We start from the raw sequence: 17,758 nt of genomic DNA on the forward strand, positions 1-17,758 counted from the left end.
GGAAGGGAGCTAGTTAATTTTAGAGAAATTATTAAAATGCAGTGAAATTAATCAAATGCATGACAAAACCATTTTTTTAAATCAACATGCGAGAGGCTATTGTAACCTGTCATCATGTAACAATGACCTTCCTGATGACAGGTTCCCTTTAGTAAGTAAATTCCTGACGGTAGGTTTCCTTTTAAAGTGGTATTCTAGAATTCCTTTTTACTATTGTGCTTTACAGAGACTATTGTGTATGTGTCCTAACAGCACATACACTTGTATAAAAATACGCTTTGGAATGCATTGGTTTTTGAAATGAGGCTTTGAATTCTGAAATTACGGAAGTTACTTACCCTACTTTGCATATCTGATCAGGTAATTAACTTTAACTACTTACCAGAGTACATCAATAAGAAGAGCCTGTAAACATCTTAACAGTAAATTGTATGATGTTTTTTCTGCAGTAAGACTTATGTGATGCCATAGTTCAATAAATGACCATGGACGTTGATAATGATACCTTGGAGAGCTGCTTCGTTGGTCTGGTGTTCTTGGGCGCTCAGTCTCAGTCACTCGGCTTCCGGAATGTGATCTGTGATAAAAAAAATATTAATAAATTGCAAACTAGAATTCGAGAGATGTAGTTAATGCTATTTTATATAAGGTTTATACTGTAGCTGAAGCAAATAGTTGTTAACTTTTAAAATTTGTTAAAAGAATATTGCAGTTTAGTCTATAAATTCTAGAATCATATTGCCTGATAAATTCAGTTTTTAACAGTTTTTAAGTACATAGCATTCTCCTGATGTCTACCAGGATACTAATATTGATGAATATCAATGGAGAGATGCCTATTTGTAATTAGTTTTGGCGGGGTAAATTGCCCTGCCCCTAGATTTTAAATAGTTGGGGTCCTGCAGCGGGTGCTCTCATCACGCCTGAATTTTGTCATTAAATATACTCAATATTATTAATATTCAGCAACTCCGTTATTTTGTTACTATATAAATTTATAGAGCAGCAGCATATTCCTCACCATTGTACATTATGCATCTCATTTCCAGTTCATAAAGTGTAAATATCCTAAACCTAATGAGCATGGGAGGAAACCAGCTCCCAAAGGAAGCTCACATAATCAGAGAGACAACTCACAAGCTTCACACAGACTTTCCCCTTTGTAAGATTTGCATTCAGGACCCTAACACATAGCTGTGCTAACTAATTAACCACCATGTCACAATTTAGTTTATCATTTTTTCCCCCCTGGACAGTATAACATAAATGTATACTAAGATCTAGATGGGCTAAATTGCTACTTGGAATTGTGAAGATGTGGGGTCTATATTGACCCCATTGCGGTACCCAAGATTTACCCTCAACATTGTAAAAATCATCTTAATAAAGCGATGCAAGTGGTAAAATATTTAACAAAAATAACCTTGAACATCTGACAACTACTACAGGATAATAATTGCTTCTTACTGGTTGCTGCTGCTATCAGATATTGGCTCATCAAGGCTCTCCGACACCCGGTATCTGGTCTCAGTGACTTTTCCCTCATCCACTGTGGTGATAACAGCAGGCTTTGATGGCTGATTGGTTCTGAAATGTTTTCCAAAAATTACTAAAAATTAGCTTGTTCCCAAATTTTGATAGATTAAAATAAAATTCAGATTGTGCCTCAATATTAGATATATAAGAAAATATTGGATTGGACAGGACAAAAGGACAAATTTACTTGTCTAATCTATGGGAAACTATAGAATAGAGAAAGGATCCATATGCTATTTCTTTCAAAATCCTATACATTTCACAAATGCCGAGGACCTATAGAACTGTAATACAGGATTTTGGATCAAGACTGCCTTACTTTACTCTAGACCTATCGATATAATGACTGGTCCTTCACAAATTTTTTTAAGTTTTAGGATATTTAAGATACAAATGTGAAGAATCTTCCTGGATCTTTCTGCTTCTTTCATTGTTCTCCGTAATGGACAGATGGTCACTTACCTGTTACTGTTAAGTTCTGGGGAGATAAGAATGAGCGGAGGTTCCTCTACAGATTTCCCACTGATAATATAAAAGTAAAAATAGAAAGCAATAATTTACATTGTGGATTTCAGTTACTGCTCCTGTGATCAGGAGTCCAGTGGGCGGTCTTACTCAGTAACTGACAGCCTTCTCTTTATAAAGGTTTAGACAGAGATAGATGTCTGCCCACTGGACTCCGAAACATAGAATTAGTGGAGAGGAAATTAATAAAATACTGAATGAATTTAGAATTTTGACTACAATAAAGAAGAATGGAAGTTTCAATATTTCTTGGTTACTTTTGTTAAATTGCATCAAAATCTGCTACAAATAGATTTAGTGTGATCTCTTTATCTCTTATGGAGATACATTTAATGATAATAAAATGATAGAATTAGTAATTAATTGGATTATTATTATAACATTCAGGGCAATTAATAAGCAGATTCGTGTAGCAGGTAACACTGACCTGTCTCTGGTGCTTTGCCGGGGCACCGGTGTTGGAGTGACTGACTTTTCCTTTGATAGCCTATATAAAAACATAAATAAAAGTCACGGAAGTGAAGATTACATTCCCATCACTAAGAAGACTATTAACACCAGCTATGACTGTGACTCTAATAAGCTAATTTGCATATTTTTTAAAAAATGAAGATTTCTCTGGATTTAGACCACAGATTATTTCAGACAAAGTATGTTTATGATGCACATTGCATCTACAAGTAGTATGTTTAGCTTACATACAGCAGCAAGAGTCATATGGTATTGGGCTCAAAGAGGTTCTTTCACCACCTACATTTTTGGTGGGACTGCTACACAGAATTAGGAACACGTAGAATTTTCTTTCTAGCCCTCGTGGCTGCGGAGATATCAGTTTACTTTTAGGTGGTGTTCACATGATGTTTGCATTTATGTGGTGTTTGTGTTGTGTTTACATAGCATTTGCGTCTACTTGGCGTTTTTTGGCGCTTTTACACTACGTTTGCGGCGTGTTTAAGTGTACGTTTATGTGTTGCATTTGCGTTTATGTCATTTACTGTGTTTCAGCCCCTACTTTTACATTGCAATTGCTGTGCGTTTACATTACATTTGTGTTGCATTTGCATTTACATCTGCATCGCATTTGCGGTTACGAGGCGAGTGTGTTGCATTTACATGCTGTTTGTGTCCTGTTCGCATTACAGTGCATTTACATGGTGTTTGCATTTACATGGTTTTTACAATGAATTTTAGTCTACATTCACCTAGCGTTTACATTGCATGTGTGTTTACACTGCATTTGCCTTGCATTTCTATCCTGTTTGCATCACATTTCGTTAAATAGTATTTTTGTAAACAAAGTGTAGACGCAATGTTAACTGAATATTAGCAGAATGTTAACACAATACAAAGCATCTAGATAAGGATAGAGAGAGTTAATACACTCTCTGCCACTGATTGGACAGTATGAGAGAAGATTAGCATAACACACGCCTCCAGCTCCAGTCCCAGCTCCTCCTCTCTTACAGAACACATATTACAATGGTCAGATACCAGTACTGATATCTCCACAACAGTGGGGGCTAGAAAGAAAATTCAAAGTGCTCCTGAATCTGTGTAGCAGCCCCTAGAAAATGTTATTTTCTTTAAAGAGGGCGTTTCACCACCTAACATATGTGGAGATTAACAAATAGGGGATGTTTCACAGATTCAGGAGCACTTAGAATTTTCTTGCTAGGCCCCCACATTTGCTGAGATTTCAGTCCCGGTATTTGACCTCTCAACTTTCAGAAGATAAGCTCCTCCTCCCCTGCTCCAGCACATCCTTCCTGATGGTGGAGAGTATTACAATGGTCAGATACTGGGAAGGAAATCTCCAAAACTGTGGTAGGTAGAAAGAAAAGAAGCCCCTACAATAGGGTATGTTCATCACCACATCTGTGTGAGGAAGTGCAAGGTCCTCTTTACATTTTTTTTGTTGTTGAAATTTGGGAAAGTTATAATATTACATCATATCTTGGTACTATGACATTGGCAGTGGTTTCTGGCAACTCTTCTCAACTAATGTGAATGCATGTATCCAAGTCTGGTATTGGAAAATATCATGAGAAACTTAAAGATACAGAGTCGTAGTTATGCTCCAGTAACAACTCCTGTATCACATGCCTTGCTTAGATATGACTCTATTATTTAAGAATTTCTATGCTTTTAACTTTTATACATTAAAACGTAGTAGTCTGGATACTTTTGGGAGTGCCCCGGTCCCTTAAAAAAATTCAGAGTAAAGTCCTTTATTGGGATGCATCATCATTGATCTGATGAACCCCCTATTGGGCTTCACTGCTGCAGTCTCTCTGTTATTGACAGCGCTTGCACATATCCATACAGCTCTTACATAACTGATCAAGTTATCAATCATGTATGACTAAGCCACCTGTCATTACACCTGGATAGTCAGGTGGAGCCGCCATCTAAAAATATGCACAATGTTAATGTATCGAGTAAATCAATCAAGTGTTTCGCCCAGTCACAGCTTGAATGTCTCGATACCAAGACTAACACCCTATCACTTGTATCTCACACACTGATCTCTCAATTACTAAGATACACAACTTATCTTCATCTAAAATATGATATAATAATAATGTTATCCACATAAACTAGCGTGAAGTATAATAAAAAGTAAAATATATAAACGCCACCCTTCAGGATGCACACGAAGAGGCAAAATTTTAACATATCGATGCTCACTTAGAATATTGGATCCCATTACAATATTCAGAGCGGCACATAAAAAACTTTAAAAAAAATGCAAAATCTGTGTAAGTCCCCCATCTATCATAGAATCAGATTTAAAAATAAGCAAACACAACCTCCAAGGATGATATCAATTGGCCGAAATTAGGGGAAAATCCTTTCCCAACCACAATGTGGTGCGAAATAACTCCCTGAAACAACATCAGGGAGTAATGTATCTTTTATAGTACTGGTATCCTTATATTGGGAAAAGACACCCTATGGCCCCCTCTTAGACTGCCCATGCGCACCCTGAAATTACGCATTGCACAGCTACATTATGCAGTAACATTGGTCTATCCCTACAACTTCTCCAACTCGTTCTATAATTATGTCCCAATATCCAATAAACTAAGGCAACTTTGCAGCCCCAAAATATGTAGACCTCCAACATAGGCTTCAAATCCCTTCCACCCCAAATCTTAATGCGAATTTGTAAACTTACTTCACTCCTTCAGCTGAGTGAAACTCTCCTCTGCGTCCACTTCTGCCAAATGTATCCTCCACCGCTTCTCACTCAACCAGTTTACTATTTCAATGCACCTTGGGTCAAATATCAGCCTGTAGGGTGTGACCAAGGTGCTCTTCTACTCCCACAGCCCGAGCAATCTCATGAATTAGGCATTGTTAGATGGCACTCATACTTGTACTTTGTGTCACTGCACATTAATATAGTCAAGGGCCAAGCACGAGGGAAAATGACAGGAAAGGATCAATGAGTCAAGAGTGAGATCAGGTGGATACGACTGCTGTTTCTAAGTAAATGATGTCCCATAATATCCACCAGGACATGAAAGGGTAGAATTATTATTATTATCAATTTACTGCTCCTCTGAAGATCAGAGCTTTCTATGTACAGTGTACTTACGAAAGTTGGACAAGATTAAGAAAAATGATGGACTCTTTGGATTGTGTTGGCTATTATTAGGAAAGGGCTTACATATTAATGGATCTTTGGTCCTGACCAGAAAAGTCATCTCTTTAGAAAGCTTCAAGAATTTAAGGTAGGACAACCAGCCACAGTATAGATGGAAAGGTCTCCATTTAAATAACTTACCGTATTTTTTTTGGACAATAAGGCGCACTGGATTATAAGGCGCACAATCAATAAATTTCTGCTAAAACGTCTAGGTTCATATATAAGGCGCACCGGAATTTTAAGGCGCACTGGATTATAAGGATGAATGACCAGCAGGTGGCAGACCTGTGCACAGTTCATGGCAGCTGTTGTCTGTAAGTACGGTTCATATATAAGGCGCACTGGACTATAAGGCGCACCTTTGATTTCTGAGAAAATCAAAGGATTTTTTTGTGCACCTTATAGTCCGAAAAATATGTAGGTTCGTAGGTTTCGTAGGTTCAAAGGACTGAGAGACGTTGACATTTGACATACCTAACCTTAATTTCTTCCACCCAACAACTTCTCTTGGTGGATCCAGGACACTCCCTTATACATTACACATCAGATAGGTGGCAGCTCTCTCCAAAACTTATTGGTAAAGGCTGAAATTTTGTAGGAAATAGAGAGGGGAGCTAAAGAGACTTGGAGATCATCTTTATTTCAGATATTGTTGCTGTACTTTTGGCTCTATTCTGATTCTGGCACCAGAGACCACTTTAAAAAACTGGTCGTTCTTGGGTGTTGTACCACCACTAATCTGGCAATAATTAGCTATCCTATGTAGAAGTCATCAATATCACTAACACTTGCTATTTAGTCAGCATGGCGAGGCCCCTATACACAAGAGATTTCCCCATACACACATCCTATACTTCCCCATACATAGAAGGTTGGTCAAACCCATTGAAACACGTTTGGCCAAACTGATGCCCATCTAACGTGGGTGGTTTACTTAATACTTTTCTGTGAGATACAAGATTTACCACCTGTTTTCTTCACCACTTGGTCATTCAATCGGTAGCCTTCAGATACTTGTATATTCTTGATATGAGCATTCAATCAGTAGCCTTCAGATACTTGTATATTCTTGATATGAGCATTCAATCAACAGCAACTGCACCAGTTAATTTCCATGGTTACAAATCCATTGTACTCAAAATTAGGTCCACATCCCTTCTTATATTCACACTCATTGCCCAATGAACAGTTTTCCTAGTATTTTGCAAGACCTAGAAGTCACCTTTGTTCTAGGCTTGGAAGGGAAGTCTTTGATCTTATGTCACACAGACCGTAGGGAACAGTCTGATTGTTTGCTGTGTTGATGTTGGCAATCTTCCCCGTATTGTGCCGACTGAAATTAATATGCATGTTCATGAGAAAGAAACTTCCAACCACATGAGAAGTCAACCACAGTAAAGTAAACAGCATACAAGACGTTGTATATAATGTGCCATTGTCTATAGAGGGAGATCAGTTTTTATTACATCCAGGGTGCTCTGCTTTTAGTCAGGGTGCCTGCGAAATAGAGGGAACTTCCACCTGTGGCACATAAGTCATAAGATGCTCCGGAGGTCTACAGTCAACATGGCTCATCGAGTCCCAAGAAAAATATTTGCTTTAAAGTAGACCTGTGTCCTTAATTTTACACACACCAGTAATACCTGCTGGTAAAGGGTTAAAAGTTCATCCAATATCACCTAAAATGATCTGCCACTCAGACACTGTACCTTATGTACAGCCGTTTTTCTGATATGCAAATTGGTATAAATGAGTCAACCTCTGAAGAGAAGAGTCAAGTTTTCTCCAGGCTGCCAGTTAGCCACGCCTCATTCTTTTCATTGACTTTCATTAAATTTTGAAAGCCTGAGCAGACATTAAGTCCTCTCTCTCTGTCCTTACCACAATGCTGTGACTCTCACTTACATGGTGTATTTAGCAGTGATCACTGTGTGGAAAAATGTAGGTCTCCTCAGCATATCATGCATCCCCCAGATGGGTGGAGCCAATTCGGTGTAAGATGGGGTCATCATAGATAAAGGCAGAAAAAGTTTGGGGGATGATTTCATTGGCAGGTGGAAGTGCATTTAACCTTTAGAAGCCTGCACTGTATTTTTCAACAAAGGCATGTTGAGGGAGGGGGTGTCGAGTAAGGTTTATTGCGCCTGTTCTTGATGACAGATTCCCTTTAATTTGTAAAATTTAAAAAGATGAGTAACCCTTACAAAAGCTGAGGTCTTAAACGGATTCTCCAGGAATTACTATTGATGGCCTATACTCAAAAAAGTCCTTCAGTAGTTGATCGGTTTGGGAATGTCAACCTCAGATCTGGAAGCAGTTGGTTCAGAAGTCAACTACCTTCTGTTGCATGTACTCTGTTTATGTAGCACTTTTGTCACACGATTGTCACCCACCCTACACTAACCCAATCAACTAGTGTTGGCCTGTCCTCTGGATGGACCATCAGTAATTGATTAGGGTGGTGGGTGACAATTGGCCACTGGACTAAAAAGCCTCTTCAAGAATAAGCCTGTCCACCTTCAGACTATCAACATATGTCCAGCAGCTATTCCTCCTGAATCCCAATACACATGCATACTCAATTCATCCAAGTGTATATGTGTTTAAAACAGTAAGAGAAGAAAATTTGAGGGGGTGCAGGGGATGCGGTCGCAACCGGGCCCAAGAGGTTTTTTGGGCCCATAAGGTGTCACTTTCCCATATGAAAAGACTAGTACTATGAACCATACATTATAGTCGGGGGCCTGGCACAGACTTAGCACTGGGGCCCATCACCTTCAAGTTACGCCACTGCCTTCATGTTTACTTCCATTTCTGCTAAGAGTATCTAAACCTTTAATTCACACCATGTTTTTAGCTGTAATACCATACAAACTTCATATTGTTTTCCATTTGGAGACTGGGGGCTTCACAAATCATTTATTTCCTAGTTATTTCAATGGTTATGACCAAAGGGCAGGAGGAGCCCAACAAGGAATCTCCGGAGTGACCAAAACAACCTTATGCAACGTCCCTGCCAATGCGCATGGCAGAGGAATTGCGAATAAGCCCTTTTCCTATGTAATACATATAGAGGTAATTGAACAGTGGTAGATTCTGCCTGGATAGGCAAGGGTTAAAGGCATGTTAATGTGATTATCCAATGATGTTCCACCTTTTGTAACTGGAGTGTGATTGTAGGAGTGGGAGTAGGACTAGGGAGTAACTAAACCCTTAGTCAGGGGAGGAGTTAGTCAGTCAGAGCTCAGGGAGAGTTCTAGAAACTTGAGAGAGAGCAGATCTGTCAGGCCCAGCTCTCACCATAGGAGAAGCTACTAGGCCTCAGCTCATCAACATCACCTAGAGTGATACTGAACCACAAACAGGACAAAGCTGCAGCTTCCAAGATTGGACACAGCTACATCCTGGCCTGCCCCTGCATCCAGGCTGGTGAGACAACTCCTGAGGTTCCTCTCCAAAATCACAATTGTTTGGTGTGTTGTTACCGTTGGTTGAATAAAGAACTGTAAGTTACTTTTATGCACAACATTGCCTCTGTCTGGTCCCTGCTACAGCTGCATCACCACCAAGGGCGTCCCATCTATCTACCAGGGACACATACTGCAGACACTAATGGGTTGCCCCAGGGAGAACCAGTACATCAGCCTCTCCCTCCATATTTCTTGCCAACACCACCTGCTGGAGACCTGCCAGGCTGTAGGACAGCCGTCCGGTCCCCATACCAAGCACCGTGACACTAGCGTGCCTAGGCCGCAACCGCCAGCCACTCCGGTATTCTGGGCCCCGGCTGCCTCCAGGCCCCAAGAAAAGTCTAGGCCCCCAGTAGGGGATGTTGCACTTATAATCCTTATTATGATATGCGTTGTGTGCAGGAGATGTCTACAGCAGCTACAATTTGCCAAATTCAGCATTGTTTTTGACACTAGATGAGACCGGGGCATAGGTAAGGCCAATGCCACACACACCGTTGGGTTCTGGAACGAAGAAGAGGGATTCTACATTCATTTCAGAATCCTGAATGCATGAGCGAAGCCTAAAGTTATGTTCATGTACTACTGGAATCCTTATCATCAAGGTATAATTGGCCTGATAATAAGAATATGTATAATTGCGTGTAATTTATTCATATTTCTGTTTACAGCATAGAATCTTTAACATTCCTTGGACATGATGCTACAATGTTATGTAAGTATAATTGTATAAGGTATTGTGAATATCTTCAACTGTGCCACACCTGTCCACAGGTGGTAAGGAGTATTGCAGCTTAACTACAGTGAGCTGCAATACCTGACATTACCCATAGGCAGTGGTGGCGCTGATTCTGAAATGAAGCTGTTATGGATTTTACCCTATTTAGCTCTTCAGTGGACACACAAGAAAGAAAATATCAAAGAGAAGTATGAAAAAATGGCATAAAACTCAATAACATAGATGCTGCATCATTTTAACATGGTGTTAGGAATGATGACTTCATTAGAAATGGACTCAGTAGGAAAACCACACTGTAGATTTCTGGCAGTGAGGACAGAAAGATGTTTCGTCTTTCTACTGCCATCTAGTGGAAATGGAATATAAAAGAACAAATAATAAAGTAACGAAAAAACAGATGGGAGCTAAAGGTGGTAAGGATCATTCACCTTGGCCGCCTAGGTATCAGTCTAGCGATATAAAGAGGGGCTATCTATTATTGGAGAGTATAGGAAGGAGTTTGTTGTAGACCCCTCATCTCCCCAGGGGGGGGGGGGGAATATAATATAGGCAGTTTGGGCGATAGCCCGGGGCCCATGGCCATCCAAACCCCCCCACCACATTTTATACTGAAAAGGACCTTCATCCATGAAATCCCTGTACATTTGTTCATATACTCAATACACATGTATACAAGAGCCATTTCAGGACCGTGGAAGGTCCAACAAAGGTCCTGAAACCACAGATTGAAATCAGGCAGAAGGGACATATCCTCCATTCCCCAAGAAGCTAATTCTAACACCAGATGTAGGAAGTGATCCCAGACTTGTAGGGGCTATAATATTCATATAGTCCAGGGCCCATGGCAGTCTTAATTGACCCCTGGTCATGATCACATGATAACGCTAATGTATAACTTACCTGGTATTTGCACCATTATCCAAATCTGACCAACTGATCAGGTCCCGTGGATTATCACTGCAATATATTAATATACATCCATGTCAGATATAACGTCACATTATACAAGCTGTGAATAGCAATATTATAATAGACCGACATTACATTAGACCGTCTTAACCAATAGGAACACCATGATCACGTGTGCCTGAGGAGAGGTATCCTAATCTCCCAAACCCTTTATCACACTTTTCACTAAAACAGGATAATTTACTTGTAGTTGTAGGAGGTATGATGGCTGGGATCTCCAAGATCAGGAAAAAAAGCATACTGATGAGTGCCTAAGGGTTTTATTGACTTCTATAGGTTTGGAAGAGATAATAGCTATGCTAGATAGGAAATATGCAAATACATTTTCTTGAATGAGACAAGGGAAAAAATACCTCTAAGCTACCTTGTAAGGCAGCCCCCTCAACATCAAACATGACTTTCAGAAAGCCTAAAGTCAGCTTTCTGAAAGTCATGCTTGATGTTGAGGGGGCTGCCTTACAAGGTAGATAAGAGGCAATGTTTTCCCTATCCCGTTCAAGAAAATGGAGGAGGAGATTCAATGGCTGTGAGCCTCCACATGCTTGCAATGTAGCCTTAGTAAGCAGAAGAAGAAGAAGATTTTACTTCCCAATGATGGTAAATAGAACATGGTGGAAAGTCCCTTTAATGGAGAGTAGACATGAGTAGTCAATACTGCAATGAATATGGAGGAACCGGGACTCCTTCTGATCAGATGTATGCCCTATTCAATGGACACGCAGAGTATCTCTTATAGGAGAAGCTATTTAAGACATTATTGAGACAGATGTGCCACAATAATTACAAGGAGCAAATGTCTGAGCTCTTGACTTGCAAAAAACTCAAAAAGTTACTTATTTTTGCAAAAACTTGGAATGCACCAAACTTTGTGACTTTTGGCACCAGGAAACGAGTCTCAGAGGATTAATATTTCTATTGAATATAGTATTTCATACTGAGGCCTTGGGGACCATACTGTACTGTTTGAATACCAAAGTGATAGGGGAGGAGGGAGGAACAGTAAATCCCTTAGTCCCATTTGTATTAATAGTTGGTGGGAGAGTCTCATAAATAGTGACTAGCGGATCCGTTAAAATTTATAAAACCTGTGCGGGTCCTGAATCAATAACACCAGCACTGATCGCGGGTAATAATTGTTTAAATACCGCTGGTGCTAGTGGCATTTTAGGCACCCACAGCTGCGCACAGATGATGTTATTGGGGAGCAACAATCTTCCCAAAAATGCAACTTAAATACTGCTGGCGACTTTGTGACTTTTAAAGAGTTAATGCCCAGTGCTGGGACCGATCGTGGGCGTTAACAAAGTGTGCTGGGGGTTGGTGTTCAGATTTGAGCCGAGCCCGGACCCGAACCCGCAAAGCTTGTTACGAACCCGAACTAAACACTTCTCATGAACTCTCCCTGAGTTTTTAATGATCGGCTTTCTATAGAAGGAACAGGACCAACCTTGTTGTAGCAGCGGTGGATTCTTTTGGTTTTGTTTCCGCTCTGGGTGCAGGGATAGGAGATCCACTGAAAATATAATATAGAGGTACAGATAAATAAAATATATAGAAATAAAGTAGATACCACAGAAATAAAACGCAGCACAAAGCCCAGAGAAAATAGAGAGCGTTATCCGGCACTCCTAAGGGTTTGTATCTTGACTCTTGATGTTACCCAATATTCTTTATTCAACAATGCTACATGTTTCAGCCCAGGGCATCGGCCTTCATCAGGCATAACATTTTATTCTGAATAATGGGCCATGTTCTGGGTCAAAATTAGGAGCAAAGTTCAATAAAGATTCTATTGCTTCGTGAAAAGATTGCTGTCAGGTCTTTTATAGAGATGAGCGAGCACTAAAATGCTCGAGTGCTCGTTACTCGAGTCTAACTTTTTCCGATGCTCGAGTGCTCGTTTCGAATAACGAACCCCATTGAAGTCAACAGGAGACTCGAGCATTTTTCAATATGTGTGAAGAACACATTGCAGATGTTTCCATACATCTGCTAACTTATCAGTTATCAGTCATACTATTGTGAAGAACACCTTTCTGCACTCATGTCTTCTGATAAGTTATCAGATGTACGGAAGCATCTGCAATGTGTTCTTCACTGTGTTCACTGTGTTCTTCACTTAAATGATCCTTAATGATCCCTAAATGATCCTGTGTTCACTGTGTTCTTCACTGTTCTTCACTGTGTTTCCTTAAGTGAAAGCTCGTTCTCGAGCAGGCGAAATACTTGACTGAGCAACGAGCCGTTTTGAGTACGCTAATACTCGAACAAGCATCAAGCTCAGACGGGTATGCTCGCTCATCTCTAGTCTTTTATACTAAACCAAGTGCTCTCAGATGAGAGACCACTAATTCATATCATATCCCAGGGTGCTACATTTTCTATTTGTACATTCTATTCTCTCTCCACTGTGGAATGAATCCTGCTAGTGGTTTATTAGGCCAATGTCTGATGACAGTTTCTTGTTAAGGTCAGTATATGATTTCACCCCTGCATCCAGCTGCTGCTAGGATGGGATAAATGGACATCTTTTTTCTGTACAGAACATTCCTTACCTGTCATTAATTGTCTCTATGGTGATTTTAGCACGTGAGGTTGTAGTTATTATCTCCGATGTTCGGCTGGTAACTCTATGGTTATCTACATCACTGAAATGTAATCAAAGACATTGTATTACTACATTCAGATCATGGATAGATAGGAAACAGATAGATATAGATGAAGATAGATAGATAGATAGATATAGATGAAGATAGATAGATAGAATATAGAAAGATAGATGTCAGAATGTTATGGATATGACATAGTTTACCCATCATCTCTGATGACAGTGACCTTTCCAGGTCCAGCCTGAATCCTAGGTTCTGTAGTCTCCGTAACACTTGTTGACAGTGATGAAGATGTTAATTTTAGGGAATCGGGTACATCTTTGCTGCTTTAAAAACACAGTAGTGTGAATAGGCACATCCAAATTATATATACATTTAGATAGCAATGAACATTTAAAGGAAACCTACCATGAAGATTATACCATTAGAAGTAGATGTGATGGTAGATTCCTCCTTCCTGTCTCTGCCCTAATCTGCAATTTAATAATCCTAATCTGTAATGTAATAATCATGGAACATAACTTGTTAAAAACTTTATTTTAGTAATATGTAAAGTAACTGCAGAGGCTACTGGGGCGTGTACTAGCCTGGGCGGGAACTGGGAGCTAAGGTTAGTACACGCCCCAGTAGCCTCTGCAGTTCATTTACATATTACTAAAATAAAGTTTTTAACAAGTTATGTTCCATGATTATTACATTACAGATTAGGGCAGAGGCAGCAGGAGGAATCTACCATTATATAGTAGTTCCTCATGGTAGGTTTTTTGTAAGCACACATGTCATAAAAATATAAAGTTCGCAGGTAATACAACTCAATAAATCTTGACAGAATGAACTCTTACATTTCTGTTGTTCTTGTTGTAGAGCGTCTCGAAGGCTGTGGTGACTTTTGGTTTGGGTCAGGACTGCAAAAAATGGTAAAACATATCTATGAATTTATTATCAGGCCTAATTTACATGTGTACAGTAACTAAACTAAGCAAGCTAAACTGAACAAAGTAACTACATTTTTGGCAAAAATTGTAAATGAATAGTGCAGATGTTAATACGGTTTGTAAAATACTTTATCAAAGACATCTGTTCCTGTGTCCTTTTTTTCCCTCTGTCTTTCTCCCTCATCTAAGCAGTTTGTGTAAATCAGTATCCACTGACAGCTGGGAGATATAGGAGCCCAATAATGTGTCTAATATTTTAACTCTTTAAAGGCAGTCACCGGATAGACTAATCTCCTTAGAGACATGAATCATTAAGAGAAACATTGTCTAGGTGTCAGGATTCAGGGGTAGTGAACCCACTGGACCACCACGGATGATGATGTAAGACGACACCTGGGAGCAGAGTCCAAGTGGCACCCGGTTTTCACCAGAGCCTGCCGCAAAGCGGGTTGGACTTGCTGCACGTGATACCACTAGGTCGCTCCACAGTGGAGGCCAAGGTGGGTGCAAAATCGTGAGGCAGAGACGGAGTAGGGGACAGGCAGGAGGTTAGGACAGGCAGCACGGGATCAGAGTTGGGCATGTAGCGGAAGGTCAGGACAGGCAGCATGGGAGCAAAGTCAGGAACAGAATTGAGGTCACAACGGGAACAATAAACGCACAGGACATAGGATTAAGCTTTTTCTAAAGCACAAGGCTCAAAGATCCGGTAGGGGGCAGAGGAAGAGGCAGTCCATTTATTAGGGAAGGTGGCCAGCAGCCCCAATTAGTGGTGTGCTGGCCCTTTAGCAGCCCCAATTAGTGTGTGCGCGCACTAGGAGGCAAGGATGCATGTGCTGGACCACAGGGAATGCAGCTGGAGCCAGGATATGTGAGTGAGCCCGCGGCCAGGCTGCAGGGACACGGAAGGGCACACGGGTGCGCCTGTGACCCGAGACATGGGTCGCAGGGGCACAAGTGACCCTAGGTACCAACAGAGTTAATCATTTGCCTAATCTGCCTGAGGTGGGTGGAGTTCAGAAGACTTTCATATACACTACTCACTACAGGAGAAAGGAGCATAAAAAGACACAGAGAAGCTGCTTTACTTACTTAAATATATTTTTATTATCATCACCTATCTATTCTAAAAAATAGATACTCTTTAATGTTGTATTTTAGGGGTGGAGGACCCTTTCATACCCCTGCACATCCCAATGCATCAAAGGCTCATTATGTCATTAATTTTTTTGTTATTGAATCTTCAAATATCATGTAATGCAGTATACAAAGAGCAATAATGCATCAGAAGAGTTCTCCCACCTTTCTTCCCTGAGGACAGTGATCTTTCCAGGTCCTCCCTGCACATTGGAGCTTCTTATCTCTGTATGGCTGGAGGTCAGTCTTGGGATGTTTGAGTCACTGGTTCCACTGTAAAAATGTATTTATGTTTACTATATTCCTATTAGAACATTATCGTATTCTTTATGTCACATAAGTAATTTTTTGATGCGTTAGAGGGTTTTTTAATCACATTTTTCTTAGTGTAGTGTCCCACTACATAAACATCAAGCAATCAGCCGTAATCTGTGGATGAATCTAGCATTTCATTTCTCTACAGTGCCCCCACAGGAGAAATGCAGCATTACATGATACCAACTAAAGTGAGTTGGGGCAATTTATCAAGACTAGCATTTTCCATGCAGGTCTTGATAGCCCCTTATCCCTATGTAGCCTGCTCCTATTATTTGACAAGACAAAGTCCTCTTATATTAGACATGCGGCAATGATGTAGGGGAAGAGGACTCTTTTTTAGGAAGTTGTGTCAAAGTTGATAAATCTGGTGGAACACGTAGACTCCACCTTTTGTTCCACCCTTGTAATGCCTCCTTGGCAAGGACTCAAAAACTACATTTGTAAAATAAAGAAAGATGTAAAATGGTATTAGTAAATAGCCTCCAATGTGTTGTTTACATCATACATGGACATGTTAATTCCTCCTAAGCTAAGTTATTTCTTGTAGCTAGCTTTAATATAACTAATTTGGTTGCTAAATCTTTTACTTACTCATAATTTTGGCTAACCAGGGGTAATTATGTTGAGGCCCCATCCATCTATACTGAAGCAGTCCATGCCAATGTCACCAACAAAATCTAACAATCCATAATATTTGTGATTCAACCTATTGCACATATCCCCTAGGGTCAAGTGATTCCTCTGGTAACCTCTGAATGGGGTTGTCTTCTGCCTGACTTTGCAGGGTCAATGATTAGATTTCAGAGCCTAGCCCATTGCTGGATCAAGTACCCTGGTGGGCCATTCCAAATTCGAAAAACAACCCCTTAACTAGCGTTTCATAGACCTTAACTAAAATGGTGCTAATGTCTCTGGGTCAGTGTTGTATGATGTAGATGTAAAACTATTAAGCACTTCCATACACATCAGATACAATAAGTATAAAGTTGCAGGAAATTTGATGCCCATAACCCACCTTTCGTCTTTAAGGATGGTGATCTTCCCTGGCTCTGGCTTGACAGCTGAAGTTCTGCTCTCTGTATTGGTGCTCCAGGAGGTTAGTTTTGGGCTCTCTGGACGATCTGTTACCCTATGGAGAGCAAATGATGATGAGATGGACCGATGGCATTGGCTGGATGGGTTGACCTCTTTATTAATGACTAATACATTGTGGAACTTACCTGGTGGTTACTGTCTGAGATGTTAACTGTGTAGGTTGACCAGATTTCCAACTCTTTTCAAACCTGTAGACAAAAAAAATACATGTCCTCACGGTTCCCAATGTTATATGTAAGACTATCTATATAGTAAGTTTATAGGATGCATTGTTGTAAGGGGTGTATGTATATGGCACTGCAGAATGATCGGTAAGTCTTATTCCTCAGTTTGTAGATCTTTACCCATTACTGGAGACAGTCCTATCGGTTTTGAGATATGATGCACCCTCTTTGAGATCAGTTGGAGATTGAAGCCATTTTACAACAGTTAGTGAATTGCCCCATTTATCTCTTTTTGAGACCATTGCTCCCATAGATATATAAGATGCTAAGGCTACACGCCCAGAGCTGTTCACTAGCCATTGTTTTAATGGTTAACACATGGTTCCATGTATTTTTACGATATTTAGCGATGGTTCTGATGACCCTGTGCCAATTGAACGTGCCGTAAAAATCAGAGCAGTTGGTATTTGTGCTTGTGGGTCGGGAAGTCTTATTTGTGGTCATCGTCAAGTGGGCGGACCTTGCATGCCAAGGACCTATGGGCTGCAAAGAACAAATCGCAGTCCCAAGAGCGGTCCACAGTCATAGACATGTATCCCAAGGATGATA

At 40.3% G+C, this 17,758-nt stretch overlaps 1 protein-coding gene across 5 annotated transcripts in view; it reads right to left on the reverse strand.

Moving 5' to 3' along the window:
• ZNF185 (zinc finger protein 185 with LIM domain) overlaps positions 1 to 17,758 on the reverse strand; it is a 90,514-nt gene that overhangs the window by 21,981 nt on the left and 50,775 nt on the right. For 2 of the 5 annotated variants that reach the window (XM_072123068.1, XM_072123066.1), the window contains exons 21-32: positions 17,111 to 17,173; positions 16,906 to 17,019; positions 15,738 to 15,845; positions 14,343 to 14,405; positions 13,704 to 13,826; positions 13,447 to 13,539; positions 12,339 to 12,404; positions 10,823 to 10,879; positions 2,489 to 2,548; positions 1,999 to 2,058; positions 1,468 to 1,587; positions 506 to 577 (exon numbers count right to left, since the gene is read on the reverse strand). In XM_072123068.1, coding sequence (XP_071979169.1) covers positions 506 to 577; positions 1,468 to 1,587; positions 1,999 to 2,058; positions 2,489 to 2,548; positions 10,823 to 10,879; positions 12,339 to 12,404; positions 13,447 to 13,539; positions 13,704 to 13,826; positions 14,343 to 14,405; positions 15,738 to 15,845; positions 16,906 to 17,019; positions 17,111 to 17,173 — 999 coding nt within the window. The remainder of the gene's footprint in view (positions 1 to 505; positions 578 to 1,467; positions 1,588 to 1,998; positions 2,059 to 2,488; positions 2,549 to 10,822; positions 10,880 to 12,338; positions 12,405 to 13,446; positions 13,540 to 13,703; positions 13,827 to 14,342; positions 14,406 to 15,737; positions 15,846 to 16,905; positions 17,020 to 17,110; positions 17,174 to 17,758) is intronic. The other 3 variants (XM_072123067.1, XM_072123070.1, XM_072123069.1) reach the window with 3 other exon arrangements.

Source organism: Engystomops pustulosus, chromosome 9, assembly GCF_040894005.1.
Source record: "Engystomops pustulosus chromosome 9, aEngPut4.maternal, whole genome shotgun sequence".
NCBI classification, from domain to species: domain Eukaryota; kingdom Metazoa; phylum Chordata; class Amphibia; order Anura; family Leptodactylidae; genus Engystomops; species Engystomops pustulosus.